The sequence below is a fragment of the Capra hircus genome, chromosome 10 (assembly GCF_001704415.2).
Source record: "Capra hircus breed San Clemente chromosome 10, ASM170441v1, whole genome shotgun sequence".
Classification (NCBI taxonomy): domain Eukaryota; kingdom Metazoa; phylum Chordata; class Mammalia; order Artiodactyla; family Bovidae; genus Capra; species Capra hircus.
Window position 1 is genome coordinate 74191749 of NC_030817.1, and position 20940 is coordinate 74212688.

Sequence of the window (20940 nt, forward strand, 5' to 3'; positions counted from 1 at the left end):
CATTTTAACAAGGGTTTGGAATTCTTCTTGAATGAAACAGGAGTTTGTGGACCATTTGGAATGAGTTAGCACCAGTCAGCCTTTGCTTTTCTTTTGTTTATTATTTCTTTTAACCTGATTCTTTTTTTCCTTTAAGATGCAAAAGATAAACAGGTCTCTTTAGACAGAGTAGGCAGTTATTCAGTCTCTCACTGTGAAACACACATATGAGTACACCTCCCTGCCTTGCTGGTTATGAGCTCAGCACAGGGGAAGCCTGGCCCTGTCCTCCCCAGGAGACTGACCAGCATCTCAATCCCCTTTTCCTAGGTTTCCCTAAGCACCACCGAGGCTGCACTGGCACTGAACAGGTACATATGTTCTGCAGTGCTCCCACTCCTCACAAGATGCGCCCCTCTCTTTGCCGGGACAGAGCACTGCACTTCTTTGATTGACTCTACACTGCAGACAATATACAGGCTTTCCAAGGGGCGATCCCTCACCAAAGCTCAGAGGGACACCATAGAGGAGTGTTTGCTGGCCATCTGCAAGTAAGTGCACACTCCCATGTGTTTCACTTCTGTGTATGTATCTGTGTCAGCTGCATTTAATTGTGTAACCCTAGACCTGGTAAATCTAGCCTTAGGGTACGCTCAGACTCTACGATTGTGCTGGGTCCCCTACTTGCCACAGGCTCTTTCTTTGTTTTTAATGTTCTGTTGAAATATAGTTGATTTACATTGTTGTGTTAAGTTTCAGCTGTAGAGAAAAGTGATTCAGTGATATATATATATATATACACACATATATATATTCTTCTTTAGATTTTTTCCTCTGTAGATTATTAAAAGATATTATTCCCTGTGTCACACAGTAGGTCCTTGTTTATATATATATATATATTACACAAACACACACACATACACAGGCTTCCCAGGAGGCACAGTTGTAAAGAATCTATCTACCATGCAAGAGATGTGGTTTTGACTCATGGGTGGGGAAGATCCCCTGGAGGAGGAAATGACAACCCACTCCAGTATTCTTGCCTGGAAAACTCCATGGACAGAGGAGCCTGGAGGGCCACAGTCCATGGGGTCACAAAGAGTTGGACATGACTGACTGAGCATGCACATGTGTGTGCATGCGTACACACACACACACACACACATGTGTAATAAAATCCTAATTTATCCACAGGCTCTTTCTGATGAAGCTCATCTCTTGCTCTGGGGAAGTGATGGGACTGGAGTCGGACATGACTGACTGAGCATGCACATGTGTGTGCATGCGTACACACACACACACACACATGTGTAATAAAATCCTAATTTATCCACAGGCTCTTTCTGATGAAGCTCATCTCTTGCTCTGGGGAAGTGATGGGACTGGCTGCTCAGGCTCCAGCCCTGAGGATTGGTAGGCCAGAAGATGAGACCAACTTTCAGGCCTGGAGTATTCAGATTAAGAAGTGATAAATTAGGCGGTTAGGATTACACAGTACTATATGTAAAATGTATAACTGACAAAGACCTACTGTATAGCATACAGAACTCTACTCAATATTCTGTAATAATGGATGTAATATATGGGAAAAGAAGCTGAAAAAGAATATGTGTGTGTGTATATAACTGACTCACTTTGCTGTAGACCTGAAACTAAGGCAACATTGTAAATCAACTATAGTAGCAGCAGTAATGTTAGTCACTTAGTTGTGTCCAATTCTTTGCAACCCCGTGGACTGTAGCCTGCCAGGCTCCTCTGTTAATGGAATTATCCAGGCAAGAATATTGGAGTGGGTAGCCATTCTCTTCTCCAGGGGATCTTCCCAACCCAGGGATCAAACCCAGTTCTCCTTCATTGCAGGCAGATTATTTACCTTCTGAGCCACCAGGGAAGCCTAAAATCAAGTATACTTCAATATAAATTTTAAAAAAAATTTAAAAAAGAACAAATGCTTTAGTTCCTAAACTAGAGCGAGAAGCAGGTTTTCCTTTCTGGGTAAGTAGACCTTTACACAGAGGCTAGACTATAAAAGCATGCGTCAAAGCAGCCCACCTCTAGGCCACATAAGACCTGAAACAAACAAAAGAAGGCATCTCCAGTCCCCGTGGGGAATCAAGGCAGGGGTGCTCACTGCCACAGATGGGCAACCAGGGACAGAGTGTCAAGCCACCCTGAGACCCAGAATTGGCAGAAAACTACATCAGATCTCATGAGGTCAAAGGAAGAAGGGCTCTTCCAATGGTGAGCCTCAGCCACACAGTCCAGGACCAGGCTCTGCTGTTTAAGCCAGTGGTTTTCCATCTCAGCTATGTATTAGAATCACCTGGGTGTCCAGGCCACAGCTCAGTCCTCAAAATCCAAACCTTTAGGGATGGGAGCCAGGCTCCTAGCTCGTGAAGCTCATCAGACAACTCCATGATGCAGCCAAGACTGAGAGTCACTGCTGTAGGTTGTCCTGGAGTCAAGCCCAGCAGGCATCCCTTTAGTGGCCAACTGGGTCTGGCCCTGATTCTTGCTGAGTGGGTTGTTTCCTAGTCACACTAGAGATGACTGTGCAGTGGTAGGACTGGGGCTGCCTAGAAAAAAGCAATTGGTCAGTCCATTTAGGACATCAAATTAAAAGGCCATCTCACATTTATGTTTCAAATGTAACATGGTCCTTCTGTTTTAAATGCTTTATTAAAATTAACCTTTAAATGCCGTCTGTCATCTAAGGCCTATAGACCTCAACTATTGAGTTGCCTGAAAAGTGTGTTCGGGTTTTCCTGCTAGACATTATAGAAAAACTCAAACATTTTGGCCAACCCAATACTTTCATGGGTTAAGCTGTGTCATGCACAGTGCTGTTTGCCTAGGATGTGGAGTGGAGACGGTGGGCCATCCTCCCAGGCCCCATAAAAGGGCTTTCTCTTGAGATCCTCTACCAAAATCAGGCTCTTATATTCTGACTGCACTTCACTCATTCCAGTATCATTAGAACTGGCAGAGAATTAAGCTTATTTGGATGCTGTTGGTCCTGGAAGGGAAACAAAGCTTGGTAAACACACTACAGGCCTCTAGGAATTAATAGGGTGACTAAGGTTTCCATGCCACCACTTCACAAGGAGGAGCAGGAGCCCCTTGACTGGTGGATATGGTTGGGCATCTACTTTTCTCCTGAGTAGTGGCCAAGGGAATAAACAGTGAGTCTGCACAGAAGTCCTTCCTGTTGGCATTGGTTCTATAATTGGATGGTAGCTACATCCATCACAACTGTAGGTCTTGTTCAACCTTTTCCTAGGTCTGAACTCACCAGGTATCTTGGGAACCAAACCAAAAGTCCTGTCTCCCAGGATAAGCTGGTCCCTAGTTGTTGTTTTTTTTAAGTAATGGGGAGACAAAGCTTTTAACAACAGACGAGCTTTGTTGTTAGCATATATGTCTTTTTTTTTAATTTAAATTTATTTATTTTAATTGGAGGCTAATTACTTTACAATATTGTATTGTTTTCGCCATACATCAACATGAATCCGCCACGAGTGTCTTTAAAGAATCAGACCAGATGTTGGGAAAATTAGAATTTTGTATCAAACCAAAATTAGAGCTTACAGCCCTATTCCTATGTTCCTAGGAGCTTCTCCACCCCTCTTCTTGGCCATCTGAGCTCTAGAAACAGCAGACAAACTGATACTTAACGAGCATTATTATTTATTAAGTCAGGAATTAATTCAGTTTGAGATTTATTTTACTCCTTGATTTTATTTGTTAGTCTAAGGTGATACTGCTAATTAGGTAAACAGTGTAAAAAAACAATTTTATATGTTTATGATTATTACATTTAGAGACAAGCTTTTACTTGCTATACATCATGATTGACATTTTCACTCCAGGGATTTTTATCACAAGGCCAGTTCTAGAAAAATTTGTGAAACAGACGAGCTATGCTGTCCATCTCCATTCACATCTGTCCTCCTTGTTGTAGATGCCTCTGAGGCTCTTTGTGGCATTTTAAAATCCAAGATCAGAGTTATTAACTTTGCCTCCTGTCTCTTAGGCATCTCTGGAAAGGGGCCTGTGAGCTGAACTTATGTGCCAAATTGTGTCTAAGTGTGTATTTTATCTGGGAAGAATCCAGAGGTTCCACAGGGTTTTAAAAGGTTTGGCAATCTAAAGCTAATGGCTAAATCAACCTGGTTTATCTCTCTTTTCTCTCAGATTTTACTTGTACCAGTACCAAGGCCATGAATGCTTTGATAATTTGATACATTGTTCTCTAATTATTCAATTTGCTTTTTAAAGAAGTTTTTTTTTTTTTTTTAAGGACAAACTCTTAACCCAAAGACATGATTTCAATAATGAGAATTTCAGGTTCAGTAACTCAGAGCACCCTTCAAATCACCAGTAGGTGTCCTCAGATTCCACCTGTGCAGCCGGTCACCTCTTGCTTCTTCCTTGGCAGAGTTCAGGAGCATGGTTGGTCTGCAGAGAGAGTTCTGAAATCACCTGGAACTTTCTTTCTGTTGTATTTCTGTTATATATATATTTCTTTGCCCATAGTCAGTGGCTGTATTTTGATTGAGTGTCATAGACCCTAGAACATCTTGTCACACAGTGATTAGATTTTAACCTTAAAGATCTCAAGCCGTGAGCCCCACTCTCTCTTTCTGCATTTTAACTACACTTGATTTTTAAAGTCTTTTACCATCGACTGTGGTTTTATCCATGATCTTGTGATTTAGGGGCTAAGTGTTTTGAAGCTTAGCTCTTAATATACGGTTATCGCTGCTGAGTATTTCTTTCATTCTCTCTCACTGCTGAGTATTTCTTTCATTCTCTCTCTCCCCCTTTTTTTTTCATTACATCCTTTGTTTTTCTTATTCTGTATTGCAGTCACTTGAGGCCTTCCATGTTACAGCAACTCCTGCGACGTCTAGTTTTTGATGTGCCCCAACTCAATGAATACTGCAAAATGCCTCTTAAGGTAAACCTCTCTGTTACAGAAACACAGTCTATGGCACAGGAAACGTACCTTGTAAAACATGATCTTCGCAACAGAGGGAGCAAAATACATCTGAAATGGGTTTTACCCCTTTGAGTCGATAACAAACTGAATACAACCTCCAAAATCAAGCCCTTTCTTCTTTATGATTTATTTATTTTTAATTGGAGGATAATTGCTTTACAAGATTGTGTTGGTTTCTGCCATACATCAACATGAATTAGTCACAGGTATACATATGTCCCGTCACTCTTAAAGCTCCCACCCCCCAATCCCATCCCACTCCTCCAAGTTTCCCTAGAGCACCGTGGAGGGCTGTGGAATCTCTGACAACATACAAGCTGTTGTCAACACACAACATACAAGCTTCTTGAGTGTAGAGGTTGGAAAGAATAATTCTGCTGGATTCATTAACTGCTCCAATTTGCCTTAATCGATTTCCACCAATTACTTGTTATTTAGCAGAGGTTAGTGAAGGGACTTGAATCTTTGTACTTTCCTGCCCTAATTAGGTTTTCAGAAAGTTTTTAATCTCAAAAGGCTTTGAAGTCCTGTGATTCTTCCTTTAGGTACAGAAAGTAAAATGTCCCTTTTCTTTTCCATACTATGTTACCCTTTTTTTTCCCTTTTATAACAGATCTTTAAATTTTTTTCACTTCTTTTCTCTTATTAGTAAAAGGTAAGGCCACAGAGCCCTGTTTTCATCCTCTGGTTCCCTATTTTCTCACAAATTACCAACATTTTATTACTGGTATGGTGAGCATTCCGGCCTGGTTGAGAAGACACCAGAATCAGTCACCCACAAGGGCAATGTGTTTCATCCTTTACCTCTGAGGCACCTGCTCTAGTTGTATATTCAAAAGGGTCAGCAGTTTCCAGCCACACCTGAAAATTCTGCCTAGTGATTTCAACAGAACTTTCCTTCTTTTCAGAAATAATCTAAGCAAAGATTTCAGGAAGTGTTTTACTGGGATAAACAGAATTCCAAGAGGCCCTTAGTCCATCCTCTTGTTCCATGCCAGGTAGAAGACAGCTTGTATGTTGTCAGAGATTCCATAGCCCTCCATGGGCTTATTCTCCTGTCTAACCCTAAAACTCTCGGTTTTCTTCCCAAAAAGTCCTTTAGATAAAAAACACAGTTTTTACAGTTCAGCTTGGCATTGCTTCCTTGGAATGCCTGTGCCATCAGCTGAATTCTGGCTCCCAAAGGGACATCATCACTAGCACTCAGCAAGCTCACTTTTACCCCTTAGATCAGCGGGATTTTTCCTGGAGGATGTGGATCCCGCCTGCTGGGATGGGACCTTTGGCAGTGTATGCGTCCTCTCTACTGGCCACATGGGGAACTGCTGTAACATGGCTAGACCATCAAAAGGCTCAAGGGAAGGGAAGCCAGGGGCAGGAATCAATGTGGAGAAATCTGTGGACCCACAGCCTGCTCCCTGCCCACCCCTCCTCATATCAGCATTACCAGATTTACAAGCAAAGATCTCAGAAAAAATTTTCTTCAGGCCTGGCTGGCTGGAACACAGACACTTCCAGAGGGTAGCATTTTCCCATTTGGAGTAGTAACAGTTCCTCTCCTATTTTATAGCAGCCTCTGGGGGTGATTCAGGAGGCATGAGAGTTAATGGGGCAGATTCCGTTTGGGCTGAAGCTCGTGAGGCACAAGAGCAGACCATTCCCAGTGGCGTCCGGGGGCCTCTCTGTAGACGGCCTAACTATTTGCATTGTTGGTTTCACTCTCCTGGTGGGTCTGTGCTGTTTTCTTCTCCCCTGTGTGCTGTCGATGCCTGTGGATCATCTCTGCCCCACCCCGCTGGTGCATACTTGTTCTCAACCTGCCAGCTTCTGACAAATCACTACGAACAGTGCTGGAAGTATTATTGTCTGCCTTCGGGCTGGGGGAGCTACGGTCTGGCTGTGGAGGAAGAGCTACATCTGACAGAGAAGCTCTTCTGGGGGATTTTTGACTCCCTCTCCCATAAGGTAATGGCAGTACTCCTGGAACAGAGCGGGGTGAGGGTGGCCGGACCTCGGTGATATAAGAACCTGCACATAAGAATAGCTGGTTCCCAGTCACCCTCTGCCATGTGCCTGCAACTCTGCCAAGCACTTTGCAAGCGGATCACATGCATTATCCCAACTACCCTGACCCTCATTTGACAGGTGGGAGATCTGTTGGTAACTTGCCAGACTCACAAAGTTAACATGTGGAGAGTACTTTCAGAGTAAATCAGAAGAATACCTGCAGGTTCCAGGATTAAGGACTGACTTCATTCCCTTCCTTCCCTCCTCGCCCCCCACCCCCGACCCCCGCTGACGTTATATGGCCCCCGTTAGCCTGCCTTCACCAAGTTCAAGCCTAGAGAAGTCCTAGCATCTGCGCTGAGGTGGGGACGTGGGATTCCCAGGAGACCTTTCAGGGGAGGAGCTGTCCAGCCCCTGGGGAGGAGGAGCTTGGGGGAGGACTAAGGGCCTCTGCATCCCAGCCTTCCTGTGCGGTCTGATTGGAACACAGCCCCGATCTCACACGTGCCCCCCTTCCCTTAATATATATTTAGATTTGCGACGTGACCAGCTTTAGACGAAGTCAGTAACATTCAGGATGGTGTGGCCGTAGACAGGTCACCACCTTTAAAGTTTTGGGGTATTCATACAGAAGTCGAGAGCAGCAATACAGCTCCAGTCTGGTGTTGGTTGTGAGTATGTGCTCAGTCATGCCCGACTCTTTGAAACCCCATGAACTATACCCACCAGGTTCCCCAGTCCATGAAATTTTCTCCAGGCAAGAACTGGAGTGAGTCACCATTCCCTTCTCCAGGGCATCTTCCCAACCCAGGGACCAAACCCCCATTTCTTGCATCTCCTGCATTGGCAGGTGGATTCTTTACCATTGTGCCACCCGCACTTAAATGATCTTCGCGCCTGTCTCCGTTTGGTCTGCTACAAGCAGATCAAATATTGTCTCTCACCGTACGTGTTTCAGCTGAGATTCCTTCCTGGCGAGGTTTAGGAGAGGATGGTGATACCGAGCAATCTGCTGACACTATCAGAGTGTGCCCGCATTGGCTACTGGGGGGCCCAGCCAAGCTGCTGTGCCCTCTCCAGGCACAGGCTGGGTCAGTGTCTATTACCATCTATGGCCGACAAGTTTGTAGACTTTTCTGGCCTAGTGAGAACCATTTTAACCTTTAGATATTCCTGCAAGTAGCTAATTATGAGATACTGATTTAAACCTTGATTTAAGGTTCCTCAACCTACAGCAACAGAGAAGGCAATGGCACCCCACTCCAGTTCTCTTGCCTGGAAACTCCCATGGACGGAGGAGCCTGGTAGGCTACAGTCCATGGGGTCGTGAAGAGTCGGACACAACTGAGCGAATTCACTTTCACTTTTCACTTTCATGCGTTGGAGAAGAAAATGGCAACCCACTCCAGTGTTCTTGCCTGGAGAATCCCGGGGATGGGGGAGCCTGGTAGGCTGCTGTCTATGGGGTCGCACAGAGTCGGACACGACTGAAGTGACTTAGCAACCTCCAGCAAATGGTGACTTGAAGGCTTTACAGACTGTCACTATTCTGTGACAAGGATACCTCAGTTTCCACCAGAATGCATTATAGGTCTTACATATTCCCCATTTTGGTTAACCTGGGAAAATGCATGTGTTGGTTTTTTTTCCCCAAGCCAATTGGTGAGTGGTTCTGCCGGTGGCTGTGGTTCTGGAGCTGTGCTAACGCGGTCTCTGTCTTTTCTCACAGAGGTATGACCCAGATCTTTTCCGGATGGCCCTGCCCTGTCTCAGTGCAATAGCGGGGGCCCTGCCACCAGATTATTTAGATACCAGAATCTCAGCCACATTGGAGAAACAGGTCTCAGTGGACGCAGATGGCAACTTTGACCCCAAACCCATCAACACTGTGAAGTGAGTCCAGAGTCATCTCTAAGCTGGTCCTCTATTTTACCCCATGGCCAGTGTTTCTCTTTCAGAAGAAAGCCAGAAATTTACACTTCCTTCCCTTCTCTCCCTTCCCTTCCAACGCTGTTCGCCATGTCCCTTAACACTGCGAGTCACATCAGGTGCTGGATTTTGACCTCAACTCCTGAAGGTTTATTCCATCCATATCTGATTATATGTTATATTATTCTATTCTGCACTTCTTTTTGGAGGGTGGAGTTGGTTTATTTATTACAAAAAATGGATGCTCTCCACATATGTCTCCCGAGGCATTGTAAGTGTCCTGACAAATGATGCAATTAATTTATTAATGAGTTTTTTGACAAAATCTTTGCTCTTTGTGAATTAGGCCTGTACAGTACTAATAGCATCATACATCAAAGCCCCTCCTTAAATCACACTCATCTGAACTCCCACAAGACTTCAGGATGTGAGGGCAGAACAGCCCCGGGGGGTCCTTATTTGAGAGCCTGGACCTGCTCTTTACCAATGAATGCTGGATTTTTGGAATGACTGTACAATAATTCCTGTTAATTTCTCCCACTGATTCTCCAGCATGCCTCACTGGTGGTGGTTAGGCCATGGACAAAGTATTAGACAAGATCTACTCGATTTTGCCTTTGGCAGTTCTGCCCCAATTATGATTATGGGTCATGGGGCATACAGGCTTCATCTCCAGCTGCATTTTCAGTGAATAGCTCCAAACCTGCTGTGGTATGAGCAGGGAAAAGCAGGCATCTTCTTATGGACCCCTTGGGCTTCTGTTTTACGGCAGTAGTTCTCAGATAAGAGCCATAGTCTGAGCCTTTCTCTGGAGCTGTCAGTTTTGATAACATATAAAATTCATCTTTGGGCAAATTAAATACACATTCCATCAGCAGAACCTTGAGCTGAATAAATGGTGGGAAATAGAACTGAACCTGCTGTAAGAAAGAGGTAAAGGATGTGGTATACCTTCAGGCTGGCCAAAGGGAAGGCAGGTATTGATTTTGGAGAACTTGGCCCCATGAAAACATCAGTGGGCCAAAGGATGCCGAAAGGTGTGACAACATGGACGCTTTTATAAACATTATAAGACAGCGTGAAACTCTAGCAATTGTGTGCTAATGATGACTTGTTCCATGCTAATTTGAGAACTCTGATTTCTTCAGATAGACTTCTGACATCAGAGGTTCTTTGAGTACTATGAATAATGAAGACTAACTCTGACCAAAACTTAAACAAAAAAGGACCTTATTGTAAAAAGATACAGGGTCATTATTAAAATCTAGGGAAAGGCTGACTAAGCAGGCCTCAGCAAGGACAGGAACTAAAGCAGAGTGACCACATGGACATTCTCCAGGTGTCCCCATTGGATGTGTCACCATGAAGAGTTTGCTGTCCTGGTCTCACTCAACTCAAGATTCAAATTACAAGTTCTCTGGTGGTCTAGCGGTTAGGATTTCTGCACTTTTACTGCTGTGGCCCAGTTTCAGCACCTGGTCAGGGAAGCGAGAGCCTACAAGCTGCACAGCACAGCCCTCCCCCTAAAAAAGATTCGAATTCCAGAGAGAATGAGTCCAGTTGGCCTCATCAGAGCCAGTCCTCAATGACAATTCACGTAAGACTACATACAATGCAGGAGGACTTGCTCCTTAAAGGGAAGCAAAGGTGTATCACCAACAGAAGGGGTAAAGCTGTGCGGCTAACAGAGATGACAGATGTCCGCTGGACTGTCGTGATTCTAGCATTTAAGCATGAATCACCAGACCTCAAAAGGTAGACAGGCACTCTTTTGGACACCTAGGTACTCTGGCTACCCACCCCTACCATCCCCCGACTGGAGTTGTGAGATGGCAGGGCAGTGTCTTTGATGAATGCATTCTCACAATCTGGCCAGGACAAGTCTGGCCCAGGAGCTGAAGTGGTTCTTAGGAGCCGAGGGAACCTGGGGCAGCTGGAGGAAGGCCGCCTGAGACGCAGAGGCTGCTGCAGAGCCGCCCTCTGATTAGCCGTGGGTGTGTCTGTGATCTGGTCCTGAATATGCCACACCTGGAGCTCAGCAAGGCCACCGAGTCTGGTGTTCAGCTTCACATCTGGAGTCAGCTGGCTGATCGCATCCAGCTTCTGTCGGTTGATTGTTAGTTCTGACTATCTTTTTAGCACATCTGGCTGAAGTGCTTGGGGAGGTGGTAATTTTATTTTTCCCCTCTTTTCACAGCTTCTCCTTGCCTGAAAAATTGGAATACATCGTCACCAAGTATGCTGAGCACTCCCATGATAAATGGGCCTGTGACAAGGTAGGGATTATCATCCAGCCAACAGTTGTCAGGGGGGTAAAAATAACCAGCCCAAGAACATTAAAGTGTTCAGTCCAGGAAATCTACCTGACGCGTCTAAGTGACAGACTTGCCATGGCAAGAGTATTCATTATTTTTGAGTGGCCATTTCCCAGGGATGGTGGAGGTCCTGGAAATAGGTGGTGGCAGCTGCTGGTGCAGCTTTTCTTGTCTCTCAAGAAAATGATTGATTCTGGGAGGGCTGCTGTCTCTCTTCCCCTTTGCATTTCCTGGAGTTGGTGCTCAAGCACATGCTTATGTATGTTTGACATAAATGCTTAATGTGGGGCCAGAAGCTTTTATTCAATTTTTTTTAAATGTAGCATTAGGCAAGGGAAAATTGAATGGAAAGCTTTACTCTCACGTTTTGCCAGCAAGCTGAATTTTGGTCTAGGGAGGACACCCATCTTCCCATGACAGGCAGTGCTGGAACTTCCAGACTCTCCCTTATTAATAAGCCCATCCATCTGGTGTTTAAAATTCTTCACCACATGAGGTCAGGCTGCTTAATAAGTTTAATTGCTCTGTCAGCCCTTTAATGCTGGCAGGCAAAAGAAGAGGAATGTGCCAAAGCCATCCCGGAGTCCTGTAGGCAGCCAGTTAAGCACTGGGGCCATTGCTCAGCTGCTGTTTACAGCCCGAAACGGTGGACCCACCTCCACAGCACGACTGCAGAAACCACCTCCCTGGTTGCACGCTGGATGAGATATAGCTTGAAGCCTTGGCTCAGCCTCTGTCATGAGCTGGGCTCAGCTCTGATTCTTACCTGAGCTACTGTTTGGGGCTCATGACAACAATGATCATTGTATCTGTAGAATGGGCTCATGATTCTGGAACAGAGGTTGGCATGCTTTTTCTATGAAGGGCCAGATAATAACCATTTTAGGATTTGTGGGCCAGACAGTCTCCATTGCAGCTACTCATCTCTGTTGTGGTAGTGCAAAAGCAGCCATAGCCAACATGTAATGAAGGAGCAGCCCATGTAATACACTAAAAACTGTATTTCTAAAACAGGGACTCAGCTGGATTCGGCCCAAGGGCTGTCTGTAGCTTGCTGACTGTTGCACTAGAGCATCTGTGTTTTCTCAGCACGCCTTCAGATGCCCATCTGGGCAGCTTTGACTTAGGGACAGCGACACCTCCACGAATCATCCAGTGCATCCCTAGGTCACATGTGTTTTACCTTTTTAGTCACTCCTGAATTTATATAGTTCTGTCTGACCAAGCCACGGTTTTAGACCAGGCTGCACTCATCTTTTGCCCAGACAGTGTGATGGCCTTTCAACTAGTCTGCCCATGTGTATTTTATCCAGTCTGCTGCTCATGCTGCTGACAAGCAATGGTTGCAGTACGCAGGTTTGGTCAGATTCCCCCAAACAGATCATGTTCTCCAGGCCAGTCCCTTTTCCTTGTTAAAATCCCTTAATAGCTTCTAACTGTTTTATTGTAAAAGCGAAAATCCTTTTTGTGGTCTGAGAGACCCTGCCACCATCTCTAGCCTCATCTCTCTCCCCTCATCCTCTGCCTTCCAACCACGTGCCTCTTATTTAGGCTCATTCCTTCCCTCCCTTCCCCACCCCCATCACACACACACACACACACACACACACACACACACACACACACACACACACACACACACACACACACACACACACACACACACACACACACACACACACACACACACACACACACACACACACACACACACACACACACACACACACACACACACACACACACACACACACACACACACTCTCACTCTCTCTCTCTCTCTCTCTCTCTCTCTCTCTCTCTCTCTCTCTCTCTCCCCCTCTCTTTCTCTCCCTCCCTCCCTCCCTCTCTCTCTCACTCTCTTTCTCTCCCTCCCTCCCTCCCTCTCTCTCTCACTCTCTCACTCTCCATAAGCCTGGATCCACCTTGTCTGAGCCAGGTACCCATCTGTACTCAGGTGAAAACACCATTCATCAATTCCTCCTTCAAAATCTATCCAAGTGTGAATTCCTAGGACACCTCTTTCCCTGATTTCTCAAATATAGGCCCTCTTAGCACCTTGCTGTTTTCCTTCACAATATTTTTAGAATAGTCTGATATGGTTCTATTCATAACAGTTATCCATTTATATACACCAGTTATGAGCTATGCATTTACTGGTGTGGTATTTGATGAATCTCTCTTTTCCACTATCCTGGAAGCTTCACATTTGCTCACTGTTGCCAGGTGGGCATTGATAATCTGACAAGGAGTAGAGTATTTTCCCCTTCCCCACAGTCTGTGGGGTCCTTGAACTAAATGAACCAGCCGTTGTACAGGTTGTGCTATGCTGTGATGGGCATGAGCACTGGGTGAGAGCATCTGCAGGAGACCCCAGCCCAGTAGAAGGGGGTCCAGGAATGCTTCCTCGAGCTGATGACATGTACAGTATGTGATAGAAAACATTGTTCAGACACAGGGGAGCAAATGCTGTGTAGGCTGTGGAAGCAATGGGTGCAGACCCTGAGAAGCAAGAGTGTGTGGTGGCTTTCAAGGAAGTTTGGTTCAACATGATGGGGTCACAGAGTAGGGCAGGGGCAGAAAGGCAGGACACGATCCTAAAGGGGCCAACAAGCTCTTTGCTGCAGCCATAGAGGCCAGAAAGAGCTTGGATTTTTACTGTGATGGCAGTTGTGAATCAGAAAATTTTAAAGCAGCAGAGTGCTCTGATCAGAGTATTTTATAGAAATAACCCGACAGTGGTATTGAAAATGGAATCCATTAGAGAGGGCAAGACTGGAGGCAGGTACCCATCCACGTAATCCAGGTGACAGCTGATGGTTGTTTAGCTGCTAAGTCACATCTGACTTTTCAAGATTCCACAGACTCTAGCCCACCAGGCTCCTCTGTCCATGGGATTTCCCAGGCAAGAATACTAGAGTGGGTTGCCATTTCCTTCTCCAGGGGATCTTCTCAGTCCAGTGATCACAGCCACAACTCCTGCCTGGCAGGCAGATTCTTTACCACTGAGCCACCTGAGAATGCCCAAAGGTGGCTTCTTATTGTTGAGTTGCTGTCATGCCTGACTCTTTGTGACCCCATGGACCGTAGCCCACCAGGCTCCTCTGTTCATGGTGTTTCCCAGGCAATACTGGAGTGGGTTGCCATTTCCTCCTCCAGTGGAGAGTGATGGCAGCCTGGGCCAAAGCACTGGCAAGAAAGTGAGGGCAAGGCAGATGATAGGTCTGAGAGGTTGAACACATGTGAACAGGTACAGAGTGAAGGGGATGTTGAGGAAGGCTCCCACGTTTCTGGCTTGGAAAGTGAGTGTAGGCTGATGCTGTTCATGGAGATACAGGGACCCCAAGAACAAGAGCCATTTAGAGAAGTGCAATGCTGGATTCTCTTTCTGGCATGTTGAGAGGTACCTGCAGACAGCCAAGCAGAGCTCAGATAGATGTGGAAGTTATGGGTCTGGACTGCAGATACTGATTTGGTATTCATTTACTTATGGACCGGGGCCTAGATTACATACCCCCAGGAACAGTGTGCCCTGAGAAGGGACACAAGCTTGAAAAACTCCCCATTAACAAGTGGGAGGAAGCAGACACTGAGAAAGAGCAGCCAGAAGTCTCTGGGTGGTGAGGTTATGAAAAACAGACCGTGACTTATCTCTGTATCCACAGTGCCTGGGACAGAGTCTACAACCTACTGTCATAGACACTCAACCAATGTCTGTTGAATGACTTTTGAAATTCGTCAACTTCTATGATTCTAGGAAGCGTGCTTTGCTACAGTTTTGCTCTGGGCTTGGCGGGCAAGGGGAGCAAACCAATCAGTTCCTCCATGCCATGGCCAGTAGATCCATTTATCACAAGGATTCAGCCTTGACAACTGTCCTTGCCTGTGATTGTGACACGTTGACCTGAAAAGCATTGTTCTCGGGTCTTTTGAAGTATCCTTTCTGTCTGTAAAGGGCCTGAAACACAAGCAAGTAAGTGGAGGGGACAGCCACTAAAACAGGAAGAAATAAAGGAGCAGGGTTCAAAACTCAGGGGGCAGAGAGCCTGACAGCCTTAAAAGATCAATTAGATATTTGGGGGGGAAATTTCCAAGCTCTGTCACATTCCATTATTCTATTTGTTCAGTGAAAATAGAAGCTGGGCTGTGGGTCACATAGCAGGGCTCTCAGGATGCCAAGGATATTTGAACTGAGAACATTTCTACAGAGTCAGAATGGATGGAAATACGGCATTTCCCTGGATGAAAATGTGAAGACCCATCCATTGATCCGGCCTTTCAAGACATTAACCGAGAAGGTAAGGACCACTGAGTGGCCGTGCTGGTTTCCCTTCCCCAGGAATTACGTCCCAGCAGAGGAGCTGAGGGCACATTCATGGTCCAGCTCCTTAGAGACTTTTCAGGACTCAAGAAGCTCCTCAGGAGCTAGCCTATGACCCACGGCCCCAGGACCAGCTTTGAAGAGCCCGTTGGAGAAAGAAACACTGGTCAGCACTCAGAAGCTCTACCAAAATACATTTGGTGGTTCACTTGGCAACTGAAATAGGAAGTGCTTTTGTTAGATTATTGGGGGGATTATTTTGTTAGATTTTTTTAGAGGGGGAGACATGAATTCAGATGGAGAGGACTTCCAATCACAAAGGATGACAGGAACAGAGGAGAGAATCCCCAGGGAAGTATGAACAGGTCTCATAGTTTGGTTTGCTTTGTTAATTATGAGATTTGGTTCAGCTTAACTCTGAATTCCTATCTTGCCATCAGTAAGAGTTCTCTGTAGGCATAAGATTTACTGTCACAGGTAAAGGATGATATGTATATCTTTATATGCATATTCACTGGCTATCAAATTGTGTATGACTCAAAAGAGAATTGTACATCTAAGGAAATCTGGTTCCCAAGCTCAGAGGAGAGCTTTGTGCAGATGCATTTTGATGTGCACCATCTTAAACACCTTCCAGAGAACAGAAGTCACTCTTGAGAGAAAGGGGCGGGTGCTGAGGTCCAGCCTCAGCAGAGTCCAGGCATATCCTCAGGATGGACGACGTCGGCGAATGAAGAAAGATAGATAAAGAGATAAAGAAAGAGACACAGGGTGACCAAGCTTCTTCAAGTGAGGCCCCTTACTTTATTCTTCTCCAGGCTTTTATACCCTGAGTTATACATACAACAAAGTGAAAAATGCAGAGTCAACTCAACATTCCATCAGGAATAACTTTTATCGACATCAGATTCCTTCCTGCAAAAGTCTTATTTTCTGTACATCATCTTCTATTCTGGAGGCCTGTTGATATTCCATGACCTCCTTTTGATAAAGGTTGGTCAGCCAGAATACCAGAACAATGATTTTTCCTAAAGTGTTTCTTCTTAAATTCTTAGCCTGTGTCACCCTTAAAGTATAGAGTTACATTCTTATGGAGCAAAGATTCAGCAGGTTACAGCAAAGAAAGAACTTATTAACTCAAAGTCTAATGTTGCTAATGCTAAGGCTATTACTTGCTTCTTCTACATCCTGACTATATGCACTCCCAGGAACACAATGGATAAGGGATGTGAGAACTTGGCAGCAAGCATTGCATAGGCCCAACAACGTTGCAAGAGTCTGGATAAAGCTGCCATGTAAGCTAGAATGCTAACAGAGGGTTTGAAACACTCCTTTCATGCCCAGGAGATTTAGAAAGTAAAGCCCAAAGTTAACTCTTTTGGTCAGGGACAGACCCCTGCTAATGTCAGAAGAGCTGGTGAAAGACATAAAATAATAAGACAGACAGATTCTGGTTCGGGGGTAGATGCTCGAGCAGGTCCAGGGGGCCCGTTGAGTCCTGAGGCCTTGCTCATCAGGACTCTTCTGCATGACCTTGTCATGGGTCGGATGGCCCAGGGATTCCCTCGAGTCCTGCATGACCTTGTCATGGGTGGGATCTCCCGTGCTGGCTCCCAGCAGGCGGGGCCCAGGCAGGTGACGCTTGCGCAGTAAGTGCTGCCTGGAGGAGGCAGAGGTGGCAGTGCTGGAGGGAGTGGGGTGGGGAGAGGGGAAGGGAAGAGTTCATTGTCTTCTTGCTTCTCTTTAACCACAAACTGTGGGTAATGTCTGGCACATTCCCCTTAAAAGCCTCAAACTGTAGCGTCTTTTACTTAAAAACCTCCAAAAGGCTGAGGATGTGTTTCAGATGGGATGCTGCAGAGGGTGTTTTGACCCAGTGAGAGGAAGCTTAAACCAGTTAGCCTCCTCCGCTGTGGGCTCCAACTTCTTTTCCAGGAGACAGGCCAGCCAGAGTGCTGGAGCCTGCCCTACACAGCTCTTCTGCTCCAATGTTCTTCCAGGAGAAGGAAATTTATCGCTGGCCTGCCAGAGAGTCCCTGAAAACCATGCTGGCTGTGGGCTGGACTGTAGAGAGGACCAAAGAGGGAGAAGCTCTGGTTCAACAGCGGGAAAATGAGAAGCTTCGAAGCGTGTCCCAGGCCAGCCAGGTACGACCATCACGCCCAAAGGCCAGTGCTCGGCCAGTAGAACCCGTGGAGAATCTGGGAATGCTCTGCCCAGGTAGCAGAGATGAGGCTCACCACCCATGAGCCCTGGGAATCTTTTGGGACAAACCTTTGACCACTGACATTGGGGATGCTGATAAGAATGATTCTGCCTTTACTTCCCTAGGGCAACAGCTACAGCCCTGCCCCTCTGGATCTCTCCAATGTCGTGCTCTCCAGAGAGCTCCAGGTCAGTCTTGATGCCTTCAGAGCCAGTGTAACCTACTTTCTAAAACCCCTCAAGTACAGGGAATGTCAAACTCCAGAGAGTTTAAGAAAAAAAACAGAAGGGAGAGAATGCCTGAAATATCACCACTGAAATATCAAAATTAGGGAGGGCCACACGGAGCAGAGGCCACTCATACGAGACAGTCTTAGCAGAATTGACCAACGGTCAGAGGAGGTGAGGCTTTGCACTTCTTGGGACATCAAAACAGGTCATAACTCACTAAGAGGAAGAACAAACAGCAAGTTTCTGTACCAAAACCCAAAACAGAACTTATAAGAGCCAGGAGAAATAACTAGTAACAAAACTAATAACAACTAGGAGAAAACCTATGAGCCGCCCCTGGGTGGGGGTGCTGGCCTGGTCACAGTAGGTTTCCCCATCCTTGAGGACAACTGTATATTCTATGGTGGATTCACTCAGGTTGCCTGCAATGGTGCAGATGAGTCGTCATTGCAGGATATCAGGACTTGAAACCAAGAGAATGAGATTAAAAGCCCTAAGTGGCTTCCTCCCACCTTGTGCACCAGTGACTGTGACAGAGGCAGCTACTCCTCAGAGCGCCCATCAGACCAACCCTTTGTACCCTAGAGAAAGTTCCTTTCCAAAGTACACCCTTCATTCCAGGTCACTATCTTATGAGTCTTGTAAAGATGAGTTCTATTTGAGAAATCTCATTTTTGCCCCAGTTTTCTCCAACATGGAGCCATTTTTTAGTTTGCTAAGCTGAAAGCTTTGGGGATTCTAGATTTTTGCTTGACCTCCCACTTACAGCTCGCTTTCTCAGGTCAGGAGTAAGACCCTCAACTCCATGCAGTTTGCAATGGAAATGTGTGTTCTCTCAGAAATGCATCACACTGCCAAGATAATAAGTTACCAGGGAAGGACCGAATTAGAAATTGTTTTCTGTTTGTATGGGAAGATAGAAAACTAATGAGGTGCATAAGCACAGACTAATTAATGACAGGAGACACTTAGCAATGTGCAGTTAGCATTTGGTGGTGCTCTGTTTCCAAGGCTGCCTGAAATAGCCTGGCAGATATGAACCCATTTTTCTTGCTTGCTTTCTCTCTGACCATCATCTCCCTGGTGGGACCCAGGGGATGGTGGAGGTGGTAGCTGAGAATTATCACAATATCTGGGCCAAGAAGAAGAAGCTGGAGCTGGAGAGCAAAGGTGAGCTAGTTTCACAGCGTCCCCCACAGAAGGTGAGCTGGGGGGCAGGTGTGTTTTCCCAAAAGAGCAAAGGAAGAGCCAAATATTTTGTCATCTCACTTTACTGACCCCAGGTGGCGGCAGTCACCCTCTTTTGGTACCCTATGATACCTTAACTGCCAAGGAGAAGTTCAGAGACCGAGAGAAGGCCCAGGACCTGTTTAAATTCCTCCAAGTGAATGGCATTGTGGTTTCCAGGTAAGTCATCTTCCAGGTGATGTTAGTGGGACAGGGACAGGCTGGTGTGGTCTCTCCTGCTCTAAATAGTTAATCACCTGCCTGCACAGCAGATCAGAGTAAGGACAGCTGTTGGGTCTTTTGAAGTAGGTGAATGTTTTGGAGCATGAAGTCCTCTCTTCTGTCATAAATAAGACTGGTCGATGTCAATTTCTAAAAAATCAAAGGCGCATGCAAAGAACCTAGCAAAGAATCATGACAAATTATACGTACATACCTTAAATGTTTAATTTTAACCTAAAACATACAAATATGCATTCGTTCACAAATCTTGTACTGTAGGCCCCAGACCTCATTTTAGTTTGTTGTTTTATTGATTGGAATTATAAAGCACATCCATAATGCATCCTCAAACATCTGAAACTTGGGCTTCCCTAAAGAGCGGTGAGAATTAAGGCACATACAAAACACTGTAAGTGCCGCATTCTAGGGTGTTTTTTTTTTTTTTTCTTTCAACTTCCTCTCTAAGTTTTACAGTTTTCTTACATCTAGTTCTAAAACTCTATATGTGGGAACTTACAATTGCAAGTCTTTGTAAAACATGCAACCTAGTTCTCACAGAATCACCAGTTCTCTTCACACTTGTATTTTAATGTTTTCTATGGTATTTAATAAAATGCCATAATTACAATAGAGACCATGACTGACATCAACAACCCTCAAAAAAAGACTCAGCTCCTGGAGAGACTGAGTGAACCATGATTTCTGAAGACTTTATCTCCAGCTTATGTTGATCAGAATCATCTAGATGAAGGTTTTAGATGAGGATGGTCTGGGCTGCTTAAGTCTTAAAGTTAGAATCTGTTTTCCTGCTGGTCAGTATCAGCAGTGGGCTTTGCTTGCCAAGTCCTTTGTAGAATGAAAAACAAGCAAATGTCCCATCCTGATGAGCCATTTCTCCTGAAAGAAATGTCCGCCGAGCCAGCTGCTGTTTCTTCTTTTGGTTTCCTACAGAATTTTTGCCACTGAATGGCAGAAACCCCAATAAAATTCTATACAAATATTTCTATTGTAGCTCATATGAAAGAATAACAAAGCTTATTTGCCATATTGTTGAGTGGGAAAGGTCAGGCAACAGGGGATAGCCCCTGGGGAAGCTTTTGAGAAAAACTCCCATCATCATTTTAATCCTGTTCCTAATACTGCAATGCATGCAGACTGTGGTTTGCCAATAAATAACTCGCTCACAGAAATGAAAAATTCCTCTTTATGATAAGGAAATCTAGAAAACAGGGAGGAGAAGGAAAAAGATCACCTAGTTCAGCAAACATATCCCTTAGCAGCTTACCCTGTGCCAGAACCTATGATGGGCACTTGAATATGCCGATGAGGAGGCGACATCCTGTCACCAAGGAGAACCCCTTGGTTCCTGCTGCCCAAACCTCAAATCTGCCCCATCCTCAGCTTCCCCATAACTTGATGACAGCCCTTTCTTCCGGGTGCTCAAGCCAAAACCCTTGTCTCTTCTCTTTTTCCTTCAACTTGCACCCACTTCTTCAGGA

General features: G+C 45.4%; 1 protein-coding gene across 1 annotated transcript in view; it reads left to right on the plus strand.

Annotated features, from left to right (window-relative positions):
• Positions 1-20940, plus strand: part of RYR3 (ryanodine receptor 3) — a 461863-nt gene that overhangs the window by 340171 nt on the left and 100752 nt on the right. The window contains exons 48-57 of the mRNA XM_018053769.1: positions 310-530; positions 4852-4942; positions 6809-6949; positions 8721-8884; positions 11118-11196; positions 15444-15533; positions 17557-17703; positions 17888-17950; positions 19087-19162; positions 19276-19399. Coding sequence (XP_017909258.1) covers positions 310-530; positions 4852-4942; positions 6809-6949; positions 8721-8884; positions 11118-11196; positions 15444-15533; positions 17557-17703; positions 17888-17950; positions 19087-19162; positions 19276-19399 — 1196 coding nt within the window. The remainder of the gene's footprint in view (positions 1-309; positions 531-4851; positions 4943-6808; positions 6950-8720; positions 8885-11117; positions 11197-15443; positions 15534-17556; positions 17704-17887; positions 17951-19086; positions 19163-19275; positions 19400-20940) is intronic.